This window comes from Orycteropus afer, unplaced genomic scaffold, assembly GCF_000298275.1.
Source record: "Orycteropus afer afer isolate SDZICR_OR568_19922 unplaced genomic scaffold, OryAfe1.0 scaffold00173, whole genome shotgun sequence".
In the NCBI taxonomy this organism is placed as follows: domain Eukaryota; kingdom Metazoa; phylum Chordata; class Mammalia; order Tubulidentata; family Orycteropodidae; genus Orycteropus; species Orycteropus afer.
In genome coordinates, this window is record NW_006921760.1 from 5,855,872 (window position 1) to 5,880,416 (window position 24,545).

General features: G+C 37.0%; 1 protein-coding gene across 1 annotated transcript in view; it reads left to right on the forward strand.

Moving 5' to 3' along the window:
• The window catches only part of TRPS1 (transcriptional repressor GATA binding 1), a 243,588-nt gene that overhangs the window by 26,162 nt on the left and 192,881 nt on the right, over positions 1-24,545 (forward strand). The window contains exon 4 of the mRNA XM_007946859.1: positions 13,817-14,420. Coding sequence (XP_007945050.1) covers positions 13,817-14,420 — 604 coding nt within the window. The remainder of the gene's footprint in view (positions 1-13,816; positions 14,421-24,545) is intronic.

Consider the following 24,545-nt stretch of genomic DNA (forward strand, 5'->3'; position numbering starts at 1 on the left):
ATACATATGCTGCAATATCAATGCAGATTCCATCAACATTCTTTAAGGACATGGAAAACCAATCACTAATTGTATATGGAAAGGACAGAGACCTCAGATAAACAAAGCACTACTGAAGAAGAAGAACAAGGTAGGAGATCTCACAATCCCAGATCTCAAAACCTACTATACAGCTACAGTTATAAAAACACCATGTTATAGATGGTCCACATAGACCAGTGGAATAGAATTGAGAGAGAACCCAGAAACAGATCCATCAATGTATGGTCAGCTGATCTTTGACAAAGGGCCAAAATCCATTAAACACGCAAGAGATAGGCTCTTTAAAAATGGTACTGGCAAAACTGGATATCTGTTTGCAGAAAAATGAAATAAGATTGATACCTCACACCATACACATAAACTAACTCCCGATGGAGCAAAGACTTAAATGTGAAACCTAAGGCTATTAAGTTCATCAGAGAAAAAATAGGGGCAAATTTAGGAGGCTTGATTTAAAATAAATACACTATAAATACCAAACCAAACTCACTGCTGTCGAGTCAAACCTGACTCATAGTGACTCCTCCTTGGGTTTCCAAGGTGGTATCACTATGGAAGTAGATCACCCAACCTAAATAGACATAAATAGACCATCAAACATAACCCTCGATGCACAAACAGCAGAAGATAAACTGAATGGTTGGGACCTTCTAGAAATTAAATTGTTATGTGCATCAAAAGACTTCTTCAAAAGAGTAAAAATGGAACCTACAGAATGGGAAAAAACATTCAGCAATGACATATTGGATGAGGATTTATCTCTAAAATTTATAGAAAACTACAACACCTCCACATCAAAAAGACAAACAATCCAGTTAAAAAATGGGCATAAGCTATGAACAGACACTTCACTGAAGAAGATATTCAGGCAGCGAAGAAACACACCAAGATATGTTCATGATCATTAGCCATTAAAGAGATGCAAATCAAAACAACCATGACATACCACCTCACCCAAGCATTAATAGCAAAATTCAACAGGATAGAAAATAACAAATGTTGGCGAGGATGTGGAGAGATTGGGACTGTCATACACTGCTGGTGGGACTGTAAAATGATACAACCACTGTGGAAATTGGTATGATGATTCCTTAAAAAGTTGGAAATAGAAATACTATTTGATCCAGCAATCCCATTAAGAGGTATGTATCTTGAAGAAGTGGGCGGCAGGACATGAATAGATACAAGCACATTCATGTTCATTGCAGCACTGTTCACAATAGCAGAGAGATGGAAATAACTTAAGTGCTCATCAACTGAGTATTGGATAAACAAACTATGGTATATACACACAATGGAATACTGTGCAACACTAAAGATAACATAGAACTGCAAAACACCACATAACGTGGATGAATTTGGAGGACATTATGCTGAGTGAAGTAAGTCAATCACAGAAGGACAAATATTGTATTAGTCCACTATTGTGAAAAGTCAAGGAAAGGTCTATACATAGAAGGAAACTTTCTTTGTTCATTACCAGAGAGGGGAGAGAAAATTCCTAGCTAGGTTGGAAAGAAAAAATATATAGAGAAATCAAAGATTATTGGTGGTTACAAGGGGTGGGAGGGAGGGGGAAAGAGAAGCATTTGTTTGTGAGGCATTGAGTTTATGCTAATGATGGTGGAATATTTTGGAAAAGGATAGCAATAATGGTGGTACAGCAGGAAAAATGTCATCATTATCCCTGTGCTGTGAATGTGGAAGTTGTGGAAGTTGTTAATGTTGGCAAATGTCTTGTGTATGTTTTCACCACAGTAAAAGTAAAGAAAAGAATGTGAAGGCAGAGAGCTGCTTACTAGTAACTAGAGAGAAAAAACAGATCAAGTACCTAGAAAAAGCAATTAGATTGACAGCAAACTTTTTATCAGCAGCAATGAAGACCAGAAGAGGGAGGAAACTATTCAAAATTTTGAGGGGGGAAAAATATGTAACTGTCAACCTAGTATTATGCACCTATTAAAGCTATCTTCTAAAAATGAACACAAAGCACAGATGTTATTAGATAAGCAAAGACTGATAAATGTTGATAAATCTAAATAAATATAGCCTGCATAAATGTATGCAGTTAAAAGGGGAAAGAATTAAGATATTGGGGAATGGTATTGTGTAAGTTTGAAGGGAAGATGATAGGATTAAGGTGTTCTAATGTCCTTAAATTATATGGAAAATGACTTAGGATTTTTTAATGTATATTTGGAAATTTTTCAGGATAACCATTGAAAAAATAGAAAAAGAGTATGTAACTTCCAAAGCTGTAGAGGAGAAAAATGGCATAATAAAATAAAGATCATGCATAGACTGGGATCCACTTTTTTAAAATGATAATGGCAAGAGAGAATAAAAATGAAATGTGAAAAACTGGACAAATAATATTCTAAAAATAAGATGATTTAAAAAAACCAAGATAACAAAATCAGAACAGATATATGTGTATTAAACTTCCCAAGTAAGGGGTATTCCCAGCCTTATTAGAGAAAACTTAACGAATAGCTCTTTATACAGAATACTTATTCAAAATATAAGACTACATAAGGCTATGCAGAATTTGAAAGAAAAGGATAGACTGAGTTACAGCAGCAAGTAGAAATCAGAGGAAAAATTGAGGTAGCTTTAATAATCTCATGCAACATAGATTTTAACACAAAGATCATATGAGAGAAAGAAAGTCATTGCATAATAAGAATTTTAATTAATCAGGGAGTGATAAAACAGGTATAAATAAATAAAATACAAGTAAGTATGTAACACAATCATTGGTAGAGAATTACAGGGAAACATGACATACCACAATCACAGTGTGAAATTTTAAGAAACTTCCTTAAAGGTCAAGCAGACAAAAAATTATCCAAGATGTGAAAGACTTGAACAACAGATTTGCAACCGTTATTTAATGAAAATATGTAAATTCTGCACCTAACAATTAGAGAATACACAGCTTTTCAAACAGATACAAGATGTTTTTGAGAAAAAAAAACAAAACAAACTTACTGCCATGGAGTTAATTTCGACTCATTGCAACACCTGTTGGATTTCTGAGGCGATAAATCTTTATGGAAGTAGATTGCCCAGTTTTCCTTCCTCAGGGTGGCTGGTGGGTTTGAACTGCCAACCTTCTGGTTAGCAGTAAAATGCCTTAGGCACTACGCCACTGGAGCTCCTTACAAAATCTTTATGAGACATATATTAAACCACAGAGAATTCAGATTTCAGGAAACGCAGTATCATATGAAACTATATGTGCAGTGAAGTTGGACCCAGTAACGAAAAGATGAGGATACATGAAGTTACACAAGGCAAATCCTGACCAAAGAAAAAATGAGGTCACTTTATTAATCTCAGTAAAAATAGACAAAAAGCATTTTCAGGGGTAGAAAGGTTTAATACCTAATAACTTTGGGCACTGGATTTGGTAAATCCAGGCAGTGGAGATGCTCATATTCCCAAAGACTATATAATTTCCCTCCTCAGGAGATCTTCTGCATAGGTACACTCAAAAACCTGTGCAAAAATGTACACACTAGTCATTTTTTGAAAAAGCAAAAAAATCTATGAAAAGCAAAAACAAACCAGAAATAAACGTCTGTTCACATGAGATTGATTAAATAAAATGTAGACTTTTCACAATGAAATATTAAGCAGTAGAGAATTTGAATAAATGATTGTTGAATATAGCCTGGATGTATTTTATAAGCATAATTTTGGCTGCATAAAAACAAATGGAAAACAAATCCAGCATGTGGCTGGATTCCATTTTATGTAAGTTCAGAAACTAGCAGAACAAACAATATGCATGTATTCAGGGTAACACACACACATCCGGGTGGCTGAGTGCTTGACTGCTAATGAAATGTTCATATTTGGAACCCACTGGTGGTGCCGTGTTAGAAAAGACCCAGCAATTTGCTCCGTTAATGATTACAGCCTAAACAAACGTATGGGGCAGTTCTACTCTGTCATTTACAGTCACTGGGCTTCAGAATTGATGTGATAGCACGCAACAATGAATGAATGAATGAATGAGTATAGGTATAGAAATATATTACATCCACTGTTCAAGATGGTGCTGAATACTTGGCATTGTAGTGACTGGGATTTGAGACAATGGGATGGGAGGAGCTGCACACATTCTGTGATGGTGTTCCAGGTTTCATTTAGGTTGGAAATGATACACACACATACTTGTGAAATTTTAAAATAAGAGAAATAAAGCATCAATGCCCACGTCCCATAAATAGATGAATAAATGCTCCATATTACTGATGAGTAATATAATTAGCATACTCTCAAATATTAAAAATTTTCATTGTTGACTAGAATGTGGAAAAAACACTTACGTTTTGATGGTATATATGGTGACAAACACCTGTTCCTTAGGAGACTCAGGAATGTATTTTTAAACTTTGAAGTGGTTTTGGTATCTTTTAGATGAAAAGGTAAACTCTGGCTGAAGGAAATAACAGTGGATATGGTAGGTGGTCAAATGAATGTAAGTACTACCCAACCTCAATCTTAAAAGGTCTCTGGGAAAGAACATGGACTATGTGCTGTGCTAATTCTGAAGAACAGATTTTTTTATGATAAGCACTTTATCAACACATCTGAAAAAATCAAGTGCACAGTGCATTAGTGCAGAATTTCTAAAAGGGTGAGGACCACGATGGTTAAATTTAGATTGGTATATATGTAATATGTCATATGCTTTCAAACAATACCTAATAAATCACTTGCTTGTAATACTTTGAAATGGACATAATAATTCAAGTTGAAAATTCCCATTGTGAGACCAAAGGATCCTGAGGCTACTATGGTCCATCAAGGAAACAATGCACAGTCGCATTACCTTTCTTTTGTACGAGGGGCCCTGGTGGCACAGTAAATAGCTCTTGGCTGCTAGCTGGAAAGTCAGGAGTTTGAATCCACCAGCTGATCCTTAGGAAAAAGACCCAGTGACCTTCTTCTTAAAGATTACAGCCACAGGAACCCTAGGGGTTCTACCTGTCCTTCAGGGTCTCTCTGAGCTGGAATGGAGTTTGAGGTTTGATTTAGTCTTTTGTAAGCATTATTTTTAGAAAATTGAGATTTAACAATCAAATTTAATGATTACATTTCAGATAATGTCTTGTATAAGACATTGACCAAGTTTTAGAATAAGATGAAATTTATCCATGATTTCCATTTTGTATTGGTTTATAAATTATTTCCCATTGCTTATTTATATTTTATGGGAAGACTTACTTTTCCATTTTGAACATTTGGGGAGTGTGTCTTTTTTTTTTTTTTGTTTAAGGGAACCATAAACTGAAATTTATCATGTATTATCTTATTTTTTCTTTTACTTCTCGAAGATGAAAGTACCTCTCCTAGAAAAAAAAAATGACTCAAATGAGTAAAGACTAATATTATTTCAGCTTAAAAATACAGGAAAAATGTACTAAATGGAATTTTATTCATTCAGAATTTCAATTACTCTTAGATTATATTTTGTCAACTGTTCCTGTCCACTTAAAAAAAGCTATATATTGTACATATTCTGACAAATGTTATTTTTCTTTATGGGTGAATATTATGTTTCTATATTTTAAAAGTTTGATCTGCTTGTCCACCTATAATTTCTTTTTTTATTGAATAGTCTTTTCATTTGTATTCATTTACCATTCTACAGTATTGGTCATTAGTGCCACACATTGTAGACCTTTATAGAACAAAGTACATATTACAAGAATGACTAACTTTATTAACATGGTAGAGCTTTTGAAAGCTATTTAATCATCTTTCATTCCCCCTTTCTGTGTATCACTGTAGGTGTTTGAATTTGTAATTACCGAAGGATAACTTTTGAAGTCTAATTGATTCGTATTTGTTATTTATTCATTACTTTGATGCTCCATCGAAGAAGGAAGACTATGGTACAGTTAGTTATTCAGAAAAAGTGAACTTTTCAAGTGATGCCGTACACCTCTGGAAGTTAACAGTTAAAGGTGCAAAACAAAGTGTCACTCAGAGCTGTATTTAACATACACTGTGTGGGCTGCAGTATTATGAAAATAGAAACAGAAATGTAATCAGAGTAAAGTCAATGAGCGAATGAGCAGCGCCTGTCAGTTGATTTTTTTCAAAAAGCACTGAAAAAAGCGCTCCTTAGTGCCTTATAAATTATGAAAACAGTTTGTAATGATCTCTACTAATGAATGAAATGCTACTATTAGGATAAATGCCAGTGTGCACTGAAATATGGATAGATCTGAAATAAATGCTTCTTTTGAGCACATAAAAATTTTGTAAAGTAGGTCAAGGAGTAAAATAGTTTCCTCACAGAAATTTTAAGTTGCTGGAATGAAGTACCATTCTGTTTTTGTAGCAACTTGTAGTTTTGCCTGGAGACAAAGGATGATTTAGCTCTTTCCTCAGAGTTTCTTTGATTCATGTAGTCAATCTCCACGTAGTGTTTAGGACATAGCTAGATTTTATGTATGTGCATCTCAAATACTGCATGGGCATACTTAACAGTAAACAGTTCGTTCATTTTTTAAATCTGAAATTCAGATGTAACTAGTGCCTTCCCTGTATTTTATCTAGCAACCTTATTCTAGGGACACTTAGAAATGTTACTCTTTTCCCCTGAGGTGGCAAGAGTAGTGTTTGCTCACTAATTAGGAGGGTGGTATAGAATTTAAATTGATGTAAAACATATTTTTGTAGTATCTTGCAAATTAACTTGACTTAAAGTAGTGAGACATCTGACAGTTTTTAACTAATAAGTTTATTCAGAGAACTACTCAAAATAGGCCATCTGTAAAATGTCTGTGTACCTTTTAATATTTTTCTTATTTTTTTTAACTCTACACATTAAATCTAGCATTCTGAACATCGTTAGTTGTTAAACAGATTGTACTATCTGAATGTTCTGGGGGAATTCAGAGAGATAAGTGCTTTGATCTTGACCTTAAGCTAAATACAATATAGTTGGAAAGAAAGACAGGACCAAGATTTTAACAAGTAACAATGTGTGAAAAAGCCAAGAGGCACAGTTTAAAGTAGCATGTAGATGCTAGTTTCCCTTTGGATTGAGTCATTTGCAAAGTCTTCAGCGAGGAGAGGTTGGTTAAGATGGGTCTTGAGTGCAAACTTCTGAACCTCTTTGAGGTTTTCGTATTAATGCTGATAAAATAAAATGCATTCAGTAGATAAGAGAGTCCAGACCCATGTACTTTCACAATGACTCAACTTTTATCCTTCAGTAATGTTTCTTATACCTCAGCTTGAAATAATACAATTTTATTTTTGAGGGGCATGAGATACGGTAAAGTTTTTACTGAGAGGATGGTGTATATCAGACAAAGCCCTCATCTTTCAGGAGTGAATTCCTGAACTCAGTAATAATAATAAACATACATGAGACAGTAATCATGGGCAAGATAAAATATATATATATTGTTTATGCTTTCTGTGTGATTTTACATGAATTAACCTGACTCTGGCTCGCTTCTTTGCCTGTGAAATGGAAATAGGGATAAATACTTTGTGTGATTATTGTGAGATATATGTGTACATACAACCTACCACTAAAGGAAGGCTCTCTGGTGCTGTAGTGGTTAAGGCCTTTATTTGGCTGCTAACCAAAAAGTCAGCAGTTCAAACCCACCCAGCTGCTCTGTGGAAGAAAGATGGGGCAGTCTGCTTCCATAAAGACTAATATCCTTGAAAACCCAATGGAGGTCGCTATGAGTAGGAATTGACTCAATGGCAGTGAGTTTGGTTTTTGAAGGGTATGTTCTTGTTATGTGCCGTCAAGTCAGACCTGACTCATAGCGACCCCTCCTTGGATTTCTGAGGCAGTATCACTACAGAAATAGATTACCCAATCTTCCTTCTGAGAAGTGGCTAGTGGGTTTGAACCACCAGGCTTCTGGTTAGCAGTTAAGTGCCTTAGGCACTATGCATAGGAAAAGACAATCCTCAAACAATGGGTAGGAAAGACAGTAGACAAAGACAAAGATAGGAAAGACAATCCTCAAACAATGAACTGGAAAACATAAACTATTGGAACTACTGAGGTTTGGTGTTACACTCACAATTTCACATTTGTCATACTAACTGATAAAGCTGTTAATTTTGACTCTCAGAGGCGGGTGATATTGTATGTGCTTTAAGAGAGAAAATGGTGATGCTCGGCATAAAGAATTCATTTGGGAATACTCTGTTTAGTAGTGCGTATATATACTAAGTTCATTTCAAGTTAACTCACAATCCTTTTGAAACTATTTCTGACCATGGCCGTGCGTGATCCTTGCAACTCGAGGTGTGGTCTGGGGACCCAGAGCATCAGCATCTTCTGGGTCCCTGTAAGAAATGCAGAAGCTGAGGCCCTCCTCCTGACATCCAGAGTAAGAATCAGGATTTTATCAAGATCTCTAGAGGATTCCTTTGTACATTAAAATTTGAAAAGCACTGCTTTAGAAGTTGGTACGTTGTTGTTAAGATGCCGTTGAGTGTGTTATAACTTATAAGGACCCTGTGTACAACAGACGGACACTGTCCAGTCCACACCATCTTCATGATCATTGCTGTGTCTGAGCCCATTGTTGTAGCCACTGTGTCGACAGTCTCGTTGAGCATCTTCCTCTTTTTGGCGGACCCTCTACTTTACCAAGCACGATACCCTTCTCCAGGATATTGATAACATGACCAAAGTATAAGAGATGGAGTTTTGCCATCCTTGCTTCTAAGCAACATTCTGAAGACACTTCTTTCAAGACACATTTGTTTGTTCTTCTGGCAGACTATGGTATTCTCAGTATTCTCGGCCAGCACCACAGTCCAAATGCATCCGTTCTTCTCTGGTTTCCCTTATTCGTTGTCCAGCTTCCACTTGCGTATGAGGTGATTGAAAATGCTCTGGCTTGAGTCAGGTGTGCACCTTTGTCTTTAAAGTGACATCTGTGGTCTTTAAAGATGTCTTTTGCAGCAGATTTTCCAAATGCAGTGTGTCTTGATTTCTTGACTGATCCTTCATGGGCGTTGATTGTAGATCCACGTGAAATTAAATCCTTGACAACCTCAGTCTTTTCTCCGTTTGTTATGATGTTGCTTATGGTCCAGTTGTGAGGATTTTTGTTTCTTATACATAACTGAGAAGTTTCTACTGCTTCAGGATTTGTGTCTTTCATATGTTCTGTAGCATTTCTTTAGGTCTGCTATTATAAGGAGAAAGGAGTCCTTCATTTCTACAGGGCCATGTAGCAAATAAGCATTTTTGCTTTACCTCGTGGTGTTCAGTGGCCTGAAAGATGGAGCAGTTTAGCACTTTACTTAATTGTCAAGCTTTACTCTTCTTGCATCAGTTGTCAGACCCATAATCTTAAGGTTCTGAATAACTAAGATAATTGTCATTATCTGTGCTTTATTACAGTCTTGGGAGGCAGAAGATGTCTTTTGAATTTATTTATTGCTTTAGAATCATGGAATATCTAGTGCTGTGATTCATAAATTTTGGCGTCTGCATCATTATCACCTAAGGGCCTTGTAAAAAATTCGGATTCTCAGATTATTCCCTGGGGATTCTGATGCAGTAGGCCAGGAGGCTTTGGAATCTGTGGCTAAGATGTCCTTCAAGTTGCAGGGCTTCACACAGCCTGTTTTGCAAACTGTAGAGAGTCTATTTTCTATTAGATTTCCTGTATCCTTGATGTTTTAATTTTCCATACTGGCAACCAGATCCTTCATTTTTGTAGAAAGTTAAGGATTTAAACAGCATAGAAGAATAAAGCATTGATCTAGGAGTTAAAAATCCTGTATTCTTGACTTGATGTTGACTAATGTGGGTAAGTCATTATGTCTCCATTTCACTATCTGTGAAATGGGGCGTTTACTCAGTGGGACGTGAGATAATATGAGGGAGTGCTTTGAAGTCTTCAAAAGAAAAGGCGTGTGAATTGAGCTTGTTATTATAACCTTATATTAATATCCTTCCTGTTAAAATGTGTTTTTCTTTTTGCAGTAAAATCTGGTTCTCACAGAAAACTTAACTCTTGAATGTCTCTCTCCCTTTTGTGTTACACCCATCCCCACTGTTCTTTGCATTCTGCTATTTTTCCTGAATCAATATCATGGGAGATTTTGCCTAGGTCATTCAGATCGAGAGCGCCTCTGCTGGGCAGATCAGTGTAGCTCTTGCTGAAACTTGTCAGGAGCTGGAAAGGTGGCCATTGGGACAAGGATTTCAAACTAGAAAACTTAGAAGACCCAGACACCTCGTCTCACTGTATCATGCCTTAGGATGAGCTCACTGTTTGGTCAGTGTTTGGTCAGTGGCCTGGGCCTTGTATATTGAAGAGGAAGTAAGATATATTGGATGAAGCATAGATTCGTTGGTCTCTATTTGGCAAAGGGTTAGGGTTGGCTTAATAACATTTCTAGATTACAGAATAAATAAATATCAAAGCTACATAATCTTAAGGAAACCTAAAATGTATTTCAAATTTTAACATATATTCTACCTGGTAATGTCCTAAAGCAAAAATTCTTTTAGGAAGTACACTTGATTTTAATGATGTCATGACTAAGATACATGGGACACAGGAAAAGAATGATACCAAATTACTAGTTTATATGTTTAAATTCCTTAAAAAATATTGGATGCAGATTGACACAGAAGGACTTTGGTTTATATTTATATTGAATTTATATTGTGGATTTATATTGGTTAACACTTTCATATGAGTGTTACTTAATATTCTTAAATTAATCAAAATGCACTATTTTATTTTGGGAATGAGGAAACACAGACAGAGGTTTGGTAAATTGTCCAAAGTCACTTACGTAGTGTATAGAACGAAGATTGAAACTTAAGCAGTCTGGTTTTAGAGTTGACATTCTATATATAGTATGACTAAGTGCTTCTGCAGTGAGAGCTGAGATTTGCTGTGTTGCGATCATTTTGCCGTGTGCTGCTCTAGAATCTTACCTTTCTTCTATGTTGTTACTATCACTTAGTATTTATAGCCTTTTGTCTTGAAATAGAATCACTGCAATTCTTTGGAATATCTGCACTAGAGCCACCAGTCCTGCTCAAAGTGGCACTGGCAATTTATAGCCTTAATTTATAGTCATGGGTCCCATCAACAATGTCAAGAAGCCTGCTGTCAAGGAAACTGCACACATGCCGTCTCAGTGGCCAGTGAGCTCATCAGAACTGTCTCGGGCTGAAGGTGGATAAGAACTTGGAACGGTGTTTGTTAAAGTTTGTTTAGTTTTAATGGTCATGACTCAGTAGATTATGTAGCATAGTTCCTGAGTGTATTTTGAACTATAAGCTTTCTGAGAAATCTATTTTTTTTGTCTCATAATCTGTCGTTATAAATATATATACATATGTATTTTTTTGGGGGTGGGGTATAGTTTTCAGCTAAGGAGCTAATCTCCTATTGAGTCAGGCTAGGATTTGGTTTTGAGGTTCCTGGAGGTGGTAGGCTCTGGATTTTAGGTCTTGACTGTTGTCCTTTGTGACCTTAATTCTGTCTTGGCATTTTTTGGCCTTGACATTGGAGGGAAGATTCTTACTCTTAGCCATAGATATCCTTACCTTAAAAATTAGGTTTCTTCCATTTAGGATAAAATTAATTTCAATGTTGTATTTGTTGAGCCATGATCAAATTCTTTCTCATTTGCTTTAGCTCCTTTTTAAAATCTTGATTACTCAAGATATAAAGCGACAGTAGGAGAAAAGATGAACAAAAATCTTTTATAAACAGCAAAAATTAAAAATTAAATATCCATATATATTCAATAAAATGTAAACTAACTGCCAATCATACAGCATTGTGAGATCTAATAAATACTGGTTGATGGTTATGTTATGTGTATGAATACCTTCTATAACACAGGAAAATTCTTTGAATTTGAACATCAGACATGTCACATAAGGGAATGCAGTTATTTAGTATGTTGTTGTTGTTATTTGCCGTCGAGTCGGCCCCGACTTATAGCGACCCCTCCTTGGGTTTCCGAGGCAGTATCACTACGGAAGTAGGATTGCCCAACCTTCCTTCCGAGGAGTGGCTGGTGGGTTTGAACCGCCAGCCTGTTATTTAGTATAGAGGGTATTAATTCTCAAAGTGATTAAAATATACGTTTGACTATGCCTGTCCCCTGCATATAACTTTGCACTTATTTCCTTTAACCTTTGAAGTCAACCATTCTTCCTACTATGGTGGCCTACAAGGTTCTCTTTGTATATATCCCCTTGAAGTTCCTTCCTGACAACCCTAAGCGACTCACCCACCCCCATTACTATCTATTCATTTAATTCTTAGCTCACGTCACTCTCTGTACTTACTTGTTTATAATCTAATGTGAAGCCTGTTATTCCCAAATAAACTCGAAGGACCAGGTGGGCAGGGAGCATGTCTCTTTTATTCACCAACATGTACCCAGTACGTGTGACAGTAATATTGTGATGATTATCTGAAATGACATATACAGGCAGTCCCCGCGTTAGTCACGTTAGTCAAAGTCAAAGGTCTGAGTTACGGACAACTCCTACTTGCCATTTAATGTTAGTAAATTTGAAACAATTGAACCATCCCCTATTTGGAATAAATTCCTCATTACAATCACCTTTAGTTGCTGTACATGCAACTATTGAATCATTGTGAAGGTTTCAAGCCTTTCTTGCACTAAAGTAAAGCTACATAACAATGATATGCACCTGTTCTGACTCACCTACACATTCTTAAAGACACAGTTAGGAATGGTTCTCCTTTGTAACCTGGGCTCTGCCTATATGAGTATGTATCTTGCAGAAGTTTCCAGTATAGCTTTAACTCATACCAAGCATTTTGTTAAGTTGCTAACTTACAACATATTATTTCAGTGTATTAGCAAGTGTTTCAGGTGTTTTTTTTTTTTTTTTTTTTTCCACAGTTTAAGAAAAAAGGCCTTATTTCAAATCTTGGTGTAGCTTTCATGGTACACAATCTCTGTTCTTCTCTGGTAATCAAACATATGTCTTAATATGGCGCTTATTTTAAGCCTTTTACACACACACTCATTCACTTACTCACCCAAACACAGTATGTTAATGACTATATCCACACACCCACTGTCACATTTCCTGACACTGCATTCAACAATGCGTTGACTGCGTAAATGTCCTTATAGATAAATAGGATTTCTTTAGAAACATCTTGGGCTTTTATTGCATCTTGTTTACTAGAGTATGCAGATCAGTCAAACATTTTATTGAGTCAGTGAATTTGTTTGGTAGAACTTATTTTAAAAAATTAAAAGCCATACAAAGCACTTTGGCATTAGAAATGTTAGTGAAAAAAAATTAGTTTAACTGAACAGAAGGCCAGACAATGACAGGTCTACTGACTAAATCAGGCATAAAACGACATGACTATCAAAGAAAGTGGAATTGAGAATTACCTAATCGAAGTAAAATGAATAGAGCAGGTCATTTGATAATGCAGCATACCAACCAATTACAGTGTTTACCACCTAGCGCGTGTGCATGTGCGGGTCCTTGAGTATGAATACCTGTTACTGCTAATAAAAGGGAACTTCACATTCTTTATGTCGAATTGAAAATACTGGTTAATTACATTCCAATTTCTGGGTGTTGAGAATACTTTGTTTTGTTCTACCTGTGTTTCATTTTTCCTATGACATAGGATAAAATTCGGGTCCTTAAAGACAATTTAAATACAAACAAACAAACAAAGGCCCCTTCAGAATGCTAGATTCCAATTGCTGTCTTCTTCTTCTCCAGGAGAACACACGGCTGCTACAAATGCCGTCAGTGCAATTTTACAGCTGCCGACACTCAGTCACTACTAGAGCACTTCAACACTGCTCACTGCCAGGAGCAGGACATCACTACAGCCAACGGCGAAGAGGACGGTCATGCCATATCCACCGTCAAGGAGGAGCCCAAAATTGACCTCAAGGTCTACAGTCTGATCAACCCAGACTCTAAAATGGGGGAGCCAGTTTCTGAGGGGGTAGTGAAGAGGGAGAAGCTAGAAGATAAGGATGGGCTGAAAGAGAAAGTCTGGACTGAGACTTCCAGTGATGACCTTCGCAGCGTGACTTGGAGAGGAGCAGAGATCCTACGGGGCAGTCCATCATACACTCAAGCGAGCCTGGGGCTTCTGACGCCTGTGTCCGGCACCCAAGAGCAGACAAAGACTCTAAGGGATAGCCCCAATGTGGAAGCGGCCCATCTCGCGCGACCTATTTATGGCTTGGCTGTTGAGACCAAGGGATTCCTGCAGGGGGTGCCAGCTGGAGGAGAGAAGCCCGGGGCCCTCACCCAGCAGTATCCTGCGTCGGGAGAAAGCAAGTCCAAGGATGAATCCCAGTCCCTGTTACGGGTAGGAAGGTTTCATTTTTTAAATAATTCATATATTTTTAGGGGAAACGGAACACATATTTCTTAGATTTGGTATTATGTTTTATGATGGGAAATTAAATGAACTGTATCAACTTACAGAAGCAACATGGCAGAAAGTAACTCGTGCATTTGTGTGTACTATACAGTATACAGGGGTCAGCAGTCACTTTTTGTGTTTGCTGTTAGCTCAGAATGAATTTTGGTTAATCGTTCCTGGTGATTATGCATAACAACAAGACCACATTTGGAGAAGGGAGGCTTGGAGTCTCAAAGAATGCACCTTTGTTACATTAAAATAACTTAATGCCTTTTAACTTACAAGGTGGTGTGACAGGCCATGGTTAATAAGGACCTCATCAGAGATTTAAATCACTAAGCTGGAAAGACCTTGGTGAGAAGTTAATAGAGAAGTGCAATGTTTTGTAAAGCCCACAGTGTAATTATGTGCAAATGCACTGCTTGTTGTTGAGTTGCCAAGAGAGGGGGGAAATGAGATAAAGCTGAATGTGAGTGGTATGAAGAGCATCCAGAAAAGGGTATGGTATCATTTAGATTTATCAGGCTCTTTTTCGGAGAAAGTCATAGTTCCCTTTTTGGGAAAAGCAAAACAAAACAATACCCAAAACCTCCCGGCAAAAGAGATCCTTGGTCGCTGTCTTCTTGCTGCGTAGACTCAGCAATGTCAGGAAGGAGTTCAAGGTTTGAAATTTACCAACTTCCAGGAAGTGATGCCTGGTTTTTGCCTGAGGCACCACTGCTTCAACATTTTACCTCAGCTCTGAAAGTGTTTAGAGCTTTCTGGATGATTTGGAAGCTTTGTATGTGCATGGAAGGTAGGATCAGACACTCGCTAACCTTTACGGAAGACTCAGTTAGAAAATTGAGTTCAGTCAGCCCAGTGCTTTGACCTGTGGGCAGAGATGTCTGAGGGCTCTCTGGGTATATCCTGGGGAGAAAGCTGCTCTTCCCAGGGTTTGCGTGGCTTCACTGCACTCACTTCCTGCAGATTCTCTGAAGCCCATCTGTGCTGTACAGGTCCAGGCAGTCCCTGAGTTACCAACATGGACTTACAGACAACTCTTACTTACCTTTTAATGTTACATAAGTTTGCCCTCACTTTCAAAGGCTTGAAGCAACCAGGGTGACAGATTGACAATAAATTCTTCATCACAATCACCTGTATTTGCTGTACGTGCAGCTTTTAAGTCATTGCAAAGGCTTTGAGCCTTTTCTTGGACTAAACTAGGAAAAAAAAAAAAGCCCACTGCCATCTAGTCGATTCCAACTCATAGTGACCCCCATGGGGTTTCCAAGGTGGTAAGTCTTTACATAAGCAGACTGCTTTATCTTTCTCCCATGGAACGTGGAGCAGCTGGCGGGTTCGAACCATAGACCTTTTGGTTAGCAGCCAAATTCTCTACCCACTGTAGCACCAGAGCTCCTTTTTCTTGTACTAAGTAAGGCTAAATAAGAACCTATGCACCTGTTCTGTTTTACCTACAAACTTGACTTACAGATACACTTAGGAGTGGATCTCCTTCAGAACCCAAAGCCTTCCTGTAATCTCTAGTGGAGTTGAGAAATGCCTCTTAGGGGTGCACAGTGAATTATAAAAGCTGGCACCTTTCAGGTCTGCAGTCATCCCTCTAAAGGAGGGCGGGATGCAGAGCACGTATGGCCTCTGTACCCTGAAAAACAAAAAATCCTCCCTGTCAGGAAGGGGCCAGTTGATTAGAAGTTACTTTTGGAAGAAGAGAACTGGAACTTCAACCGAGTGTTCAATTCAGGGAGCGCCTTTCAAATAACTGGACAGAGGCTGTACATATAATTGTGTTATATGTTTTATAATTCTAACTTATTTCCTTAGCATGTCAGGACCCTTCTGGTCTCAAGTGTCGCTGATGGTGTCTGGCTATAAAGAAGGAATAACGCCCTGAGTTTTAATAATTTCATATTGCATCAGGACAGTGTGCACTCAGGTGCTTTACGTCTGTGTGGTTCTTTACATCTGTGTGGTTCTTTACATCTGTGTGGTTATAGCCCCTTCTATATATTTTTTTCTACTTAATATTTTTTCATCTGTGACATCTTTGTTTAATACCAAACTCTTTGTTTGACTTTTTCAGATCGTTTCTGGAGTAGTCACTTTCCTGCCCCCTTTTGTATGTCCTCTAAGAATTTGGAGTTACAAGTAATTAAGTGGTGTGGTCTAAACCTGAGCATAATAGTTCCATTTTTTGAGCAGGCTAAACTTCTAAAAAGTTGTTTTGCTTAATGACTCCACTTCCCTAATTCCCTGACTTCAGGTTTCTATTGCATCATTTCAACTGTCTTCTCAGTTCCTCCACTTGAGCTGCTGAAGGAGGAGATCTTCCCCGGGATACTCTTGAGCCGTGCTGTACGATGAATAAAAAGCCGCTTTCCAAACCTTGGCATTTGTAATACTTAAAGACTACAATCTACTAAGTTGTAGTCAGAGAACTTATAAAAGAAAATTTATAATTTTTAGAAAAAGAACCTTGAATTAGTCTTCTGCAATTTCAATAAAATTCTAGCATTTAAAAATTACATTTTGGTTGTATTTGGGTAGTGATTTTGAAATTACTGATTTTACAGGATATTTGCAATAAAATTGGTAGCTAATTTATTGGAACAGAATTCATGTGTGTAATATTTAGTACTTGCCTGAATTTAAATTTTTCACATACACATATGTTAGGTGATCTGCCTCTTAAGATACCAGAATAAATTAAGTATCGGAGATTGTTCTGATGGATGAATTTGACACACGTTCTACTCTGAGGCTACAATCGTCATTCCCAAGGTACCATAGCAAATGCACATTTCTCAATTCATAACCCTGCTCTCTGTAAGGAAAAATGTACCAGTCTAGCTGTCCTGTTTACTGAAGCCAAAAGCACTTTAATTTTGGAGTTGTAAAGGTCTAATGGATGAAAATAGTTGTGTAAACAGATGCATACAAAATATAATATTCATATTTGAGCAAATAATACAGATGAAAATTATTTATCCCTTTTTATCATGTTTATTCAGAAATAGTAAGGAATCTAAGACATATTTTCTTAGATTTTAAAGTTTTAAAAATGATTTTCTAAGTTAAAAAGTGCATATAATTACAACATTAATAAACCCCCAAAAAATACTAAACTCACTACCATCGAGTTGATTCTGACTCATGGTGATCCCTCGTTGGGTTTTTGAGGCGGTATCTCTATTGAAGTAGATTGCCCAGTCTTCCTTCTGAGGAGTGGCTCGTGGGTTTGAACCTCTAGCCTTCTGGTTAGCAGTCAAATGCATTAAGCACTACTCCACCAGAGCTCCCACAGCATTAATACAGCAGGACTATAAATAAATTTATACATACAGTTTCTAGTACTAACAGTAAAAGCTCAAGAATCATCTCTAAATACTGTACAAAGTGATACCAAGAAATAGGTTTGGGAAATTTGTCCAATAGAATGTGTTGTTTCAAAATGGTGCAACATTATGCTGAGAAGTAGTGGAGCATTTTTAAGATATAGGTTGAGTGTAGTTAGGGTCATGGCACAAAGCAGGTAATTACAGTGTTGGTCTCAGAGTTTCAGTCTTTTTCATATGTGTTTGTAACTGGGTTTAGCAGTGAAAATTTGCTCCTCAGAGTGAGGAGGGAAGTAAAATAATCAAAGAGAGAAGCTGAAGTCACAGAATGCTCACTTGATCAACATTAAAAGTGTTTGTCTAGGCTTGTTGTTTTGTATGTAATATCAAATCATTGATCTATACTTTTATTTAGTGAATATCTTTGTACTTTTCCAATTTTGTCAGTATGAAATTGATGTTAGAAACGTTTTTTAATTGTGTACATCATCCGTACTGACCCCTGTGCTTGGAGTGTGTCAAGGGAAGCATTAGTATAAGTTTTCTCTTGTAAATTGCTTTATGAAAATTAGTTCTTTTGGTTGCATAGTAACCATTAACATTAATCATTGTTCTTTTTGTAATGAATAGGAAGAAAAATGAAATTTCGAGAATTTTGCCAGAGTCAAATGCATTTTTCATTTGTTAATGAAAAGCAGAAATATTTCTAGGCTTACCTGGTGAATGTATAGGTGGAGTTATTAGAAAATCAACATTTAGTAAATTCCTACATTTCATTTGTCAGTAGTTTCACAGATAACGTTGAACAAAAATCTTTCATAGGTTCAGTGTTCCTATTTATATCAGCCCACTTTGTTTATGCATCTAGAGTGACAAAGCCGTCTCTTTGAAATTGATTTTTTTGTTTGCAGGGAAAATTTATTTAGGGAAGTTTGTCATTTTTAACATCTACATTTTTCACCACTTGGTCTCACTGGAGGTCTTATGCCACGGGCCTGTGGGAGTTGAGTTCCAAGTTCAGCCACTGACTGTCACAGAAATGGCCTCCCAAGATCTCTGCTCCTTTATCTCTTAGAGGGGATCAGAATGCCTGCTGTCCTCACAGGAGTGTTATGCAGCTCAGTTAATTAATGTTTGTCAGGCTATTGGAGAGCCTCAGATGCAGGGTGTTAGATAAGTGCAAAGTAGTAGGATGATTTGTTCGTTTTGTAAATGTGATACCAAGACAGTACAATGCGGATGTTATTTCCCCGTCTTCTTAGTGGCGTTGAATTTATCGTTTAAAGAGTGTTGATATTGGATAGTCTATTGAGATGCAAAATTGTTCTTTTGGGGACAGTCCATTGGCAGTCAAACAGACATTCAAACAAGCAACAGTGTTGAATGCCTTTACAACCATTGACAGAGGAACACAGGAACTTTTTTTAACTAAAGATGCTCTCAAGTGAAAAGTCTTGATATTTATCGTTATGCTTCATGTTTAATTAAAACATGAAGCTTTCATTTTTTTAATGTAAGTAATATTCACTTTACTACATTTAAACTACATTACTAAATGTGTATGTGCAAAATAGTTTCTTGACCTCATTTAAACTTTTTATGTATGCGTGTGTAAAAGACCAAAGAGAATACACTGTACAGGGAAAAATGACAAGTGTATACCTCCCTAATCATTGGCTGTGAGACAGTATAATGTTTCTCTTTAATTAGCAGTTGCTACTTTATTTACCAATAAAGAAAACATAATATTAAAATGTACTTACTATATACCTAGAGATTAACAATCCTTGTAAATCTCTGCTTCTACCGAATTTAGATACATTTCATTTGTCACCCAGTAGGAAAAAGTGTAATATAATTTGAATTCCAGTATTTTAGTTTTCATTTTAAAAATACACTGAATTAGTAATGTGTAGTAGTGAGCGTGATAATTTTAATTATTTTTAGTTAAAAAAATCTTGGTAGATTGAGTTTTTTCTTTTGTTTGCTAATTTTTGCCATTGATAGATGCACTATTTTGATAGTACATAACTAAAATAAAACTGATTATACATGATTCTTAATGGTTTGACTAATGAGGCTTTCCAATCCTATTTCTTTTTTGTAAATCAGCCCCATTGACCCAAGTATGTTCTAAAGGCGTTTTTTTCTTTTTCCTTCCCCTTTTTTTTGTAACATCGGCTTTTTGTGAGTTCTCCTGGCCCAGGTTTCTAAGGCAGGGGAAGTAGATGTATCTTTTAGTGAATCGGGCTGCAAGTTTGTAGTCACTGTGAAATGGGATCCTTCAGCACGGTATCTGTTAATTATTTCCTGTATGAGTATCTTTTGCTCGGCTTCCCTTTTTCACAGACTGCTTGTGTCAGTAGATAACAAGGCCCCAAAGGGACCCATTGTTGAGGGTTTTTAGCTGTTGGACGTCTACAGAATGTGGCCCAAGTGTCAGGAGCGTGGATGCGGAAGGATTCAGTAGTGTGTCAGCAGCCATGGGCTGCCCTCAAGTCGCTCATAGCGACCCTGCCTTAGGTTTCTGAGGCAGTGTCTCTAGGAAGTAGACGCCCAGTCTTACTTCCCAGGAGTGGCTGGTGCGTTTGAACCTCCAGCCCTCTGGTTAGCAGTCAAATGCCTTAGGCACTATGCTACCAGAGCTCCCATCTGGATGTGAATCTAGTACTTTCTGGCAGAGCCCAGTGTAAAGGGTGAACTTAACAAAAATGTTGACTCAAAAAAAAAAAAAAAAAAAAAAGCCACAAAAATACTTTAGCTTGGGTTTTCTTGGATATTGTTATCTGTTCCCACCAAAAAGTAGACTGTTTCCCTTCCCGTATTCTTTTATTCCCTCTGGCCCTGTTTGAGAACTTTCCCGAAGTGTTAATGGGCAAGGACATTGATTATGAGGGTGGTCTTCTGATTAACTCAAGGAAGCGTGCTTAACAAGCCAGACCTTCTTGTTGCATCTTATCTGTGGATTAGTTCAAAAACCGAAACCAAACTCACTGCCACTGAGTCGGATCCGACTCCTAGCGATCCCTTCTTGGGTTTCCAAGGCCGTATCACTACAGAAGTAGATTGTCCAACCTTCCTCTGAGGAATGGCTGGTGGGTTTGAACCACTAACCTTCTGGTTAGCAGTCAAGTGCCTTAGGCACTACGCTATCAGAGCTCCAGTGGATTAGTTCAAGAAGGTGCAAATTGTTTCAGTTAAATTTGAAGAACCCATTTCTTTCATTTTGGTGAAGCAGCAATTAAATTTATAGGTATTTATAATTATAATTTAAAAATAAAATAGATCCTGGAATGACTTTATATTGGGAAAAGGAAAAACAAAACAAAGCAAAACTTTATTTTATGGTATATTTTGCTCATCTTTTAGTTGGTGGCTAGGAGTGAGGCAGAGGAAACTGTGATTTGTGCTTTTGCAAGTATAGAGCACACTTGTGATAAATTGAATGTTTGGCATCATTATTCATCTCAGAATGATCAAATGACTCTCAAATGGAATTTTAAATGTTAACTTCCCTCTTTAGAAGATAGTTTTTCAATGCTGAAGATTTAATTTGGGCATATTAATTAGGAAAGGGATGAACTCTTTTATACCATGAGAATTTACCTGTCTGCGGCATCGTGATTAACCAGAAAATGCTAAGGATATCCAGATAAAATTTTCAAAAGGTAAAACATACTTTGTAGTTTCGCTAATACTTAAAAAAAATGCGTATTGATTTTGTAAATCAAAATCTTTGAAGAATGGGATAGAAATAAGATTTATATATATATAAAAGATGTTTGGTTAGAAACAGTGTTTTATTTGAAGAAGGTGATGAAATCCAGGAGAATGAGTTTTAATGAATTTCATGAAGATGTACCTGTGGTGTTGCATTTATTTAAAAATTTTTGTGTTTAAGGATTACACTGAATCATGGAGGAAAGGTCTTGGAATTTACAGCCATAAAATAATCTGTTTCAGGGAACTGATTTTCTGATCTTAGCTGTTAAAAACTCAGTAGCCGTAGAATACCTAGTAACTGTCCCAATTTGAATTCGAGGAGGAAAACAAAACTTGGCAAAACTATTTTAGAATGATTTTAAAATTTAAAGGTAGATTAATGGGTTAAAACTGATGGCTGTTTATCATTGATTATTACCAAGTAATTTAGCATGTCAATTCCAAGATCAAATGCTTACTGCTTCTCCATTAATTTATCACTGCATTGACTCCTTTCCTCCCCACCACAGCCCTTTGAGGTTGAAACTATTATTATACCTTTTGTTTAGGCAAGGAATCTGAGGCAGCGACATTAAGTAGTTTGCCTAAGGTCACACTGCTTGTAATGGCAAAGGTGAAATTCTAGCCCTGGTGATGGCTCCAGAGTCCATGCTCTTAACCATTGGAGTCTTATGACACACTGTGATTTGCTAATAAAATGCTTGGATGACTCCCTTGGCTTTCACAATTACTTATTTCATCTAAACATACACATTTGTGTGCGTGTATGAGAGTTAGACTGGTGACACATGCTTATTGCAAAAGAAGTAGATTACACAGAGCACTGTAAAGAAGAAAATGGAAACTACTTATAAATCCAGTCTGCAGATATTTCTCCATTTATATTTTGGTATCTGATTTATGCTTTATACACCTGCACATACATACTTTATTCAGGTGGGGAATCATGTATCTCACTGTTTTCTATTTAACAATATATTGTGGACCTTCTTCCCATCAACAAATATAAGTCACAGTATGCGGGGGGGTGCAGTGGTTAAAGCATTTGGCTGCTGGCCATAAGGTCTGTGGTTCAAACCCTCCAGCCTCTCTGCAGGAGAAAGAGGAGGCGGTTTGTCTCTATGAAGATTTACAGGCTTCGAAACCCTATGAGCCAGTTCTGCTCTGTCTTAATATGGTACTATGAGTTGGAATTGACTTGAGGGCAGCGGGCTGGGTTTGTTTTTTGGTGTACCGTGGAATAACCATGTCATAGTATGTTTAATGAATCACTATTGAACATTTTCCATTTTTTGTATTTATAAAGAACACTTCTGTGAATCTCCATGTACATACCACTTTGTTGTCTTATTCCATCATTTCCATAGGATACTTGTTTTATAGCATCATTCCAATTATTTAAATGAGAAAAAAACATGACTGATAATAAAGTTTGTTTAATTTCTAAGTCACTGTCACCTAAAGGGGTACGTTTCAAGATATAAAATAAATTGCCTTATAAATAATGCATAGAAAATATATCCTAGAACTATTTTTAAGGATTAACTGTTGTGCTATAAGTTGACATACTTCATGGTAGATGCATAGGATTAAGAAACAAGCAAACTGATAATAAAGAGATGTTTTCTAAATGGAATATAAAACATGTCCAATAGTATGTGGTGTGATAGGCTTACCGTAAATTGTGTATCTCTCACTGCTGTTGAGTCGGATCCGACTCACAGCAACCCCTCCTTGGGTTTCTGAGGCAGTATCTCTATGCAACTAGATTGCCCAACCTTCCTTCCCAGGAGTGACTGGTGAGTTTGAACCACCAGCCTTCTGATTAGCAGACTGATGCCTTAGGTACTATGTCACCAGAGCTCCCTAAATTGTGTATACAGAATAGTATATTTTGTAAAGAAATTTATTGTCAAGCAGGACCCATTTTCTTAAGCAGAATCGAGGCAAGCGTCCTAAGTGAGCATAGTCTCTTGAGGCAGTCTTGCCTTTTGTGGGCAATATCTCTCTTTTTGTTTTTACTTTGCCTCCATGAATTGCCCCTTCACAATTTCTCAGCCCTGTTTTAAAATTTGTACAGTTTCTCAGATGTGTGTTCGATCTGGTGGATGAGGTGGGCTTTGAAGGAGTGAGAGAGAAGAGCTTGATTTTTTTTCCTTTGAAATAGTGTGCAATGATCCTTACTGTTAATTTGTTGCTGAAACATTTATATTGATTCAATTAGAAGGTATTTTTCGTTCATAAGATTTTCACAATGTCAAGTAGCATGTTCTTTCTTTGTTGTTGTTGTTGTTATGTGCCGTGGAGTCGACCTGACTCATAGCGACCCCTCCTTGGGTTTCCAAGGCAGTATCACTACGGAAGTAGATTGCCCCATCTTCCTTCCGAGGAGTGGCTGGTGGGTTTGAACCGCCAGCCTTCTGGTTAGCAGTCAAGTGCCTTATGCACTATGTGCTGTACCGGTTCTTAGTTTGCTGTTAAAAGGACTAAGGCAATAATGCATTCTTAATTAAAATTGAGTTTGTGCTTTTTATATGCTAAACAGGTCTCATGGCATTCTTACCCGTTTAATAACATTTGTGAAAACGTGTGATATTATTTATATATGTATGATCCCAGCGAGATTTACAAATACTACACTTGGGAGAGTTACTCACTTTATATTAAAATAATTATCTACTTAAAAAAAAAAAGACTCTATATGAGACTTTTGAAATTTCTTTCCTGGACACATTAAAAAGTGAAAACATTCTTAATATAACTTTTTAGAAACATGTCTCCTTTGGAAGCACAGTGAAGTTGGACAATTGCTGACTGTTTTAGGAAATACACGATTGGCTTACGGGTGTCCCCCAGTTTTCGAATGTTCACTTTATGCCACTTTGATTTTACTAGACCTCCATTAGTACCTGTTTTTGCTAACTAAAAGGAATTGGAAAGGGAATTTTGCTTTTATGGAAAAGACAAAAGGCGAAACTAGCTGTTAGCATTTTTTTTTTTTTTT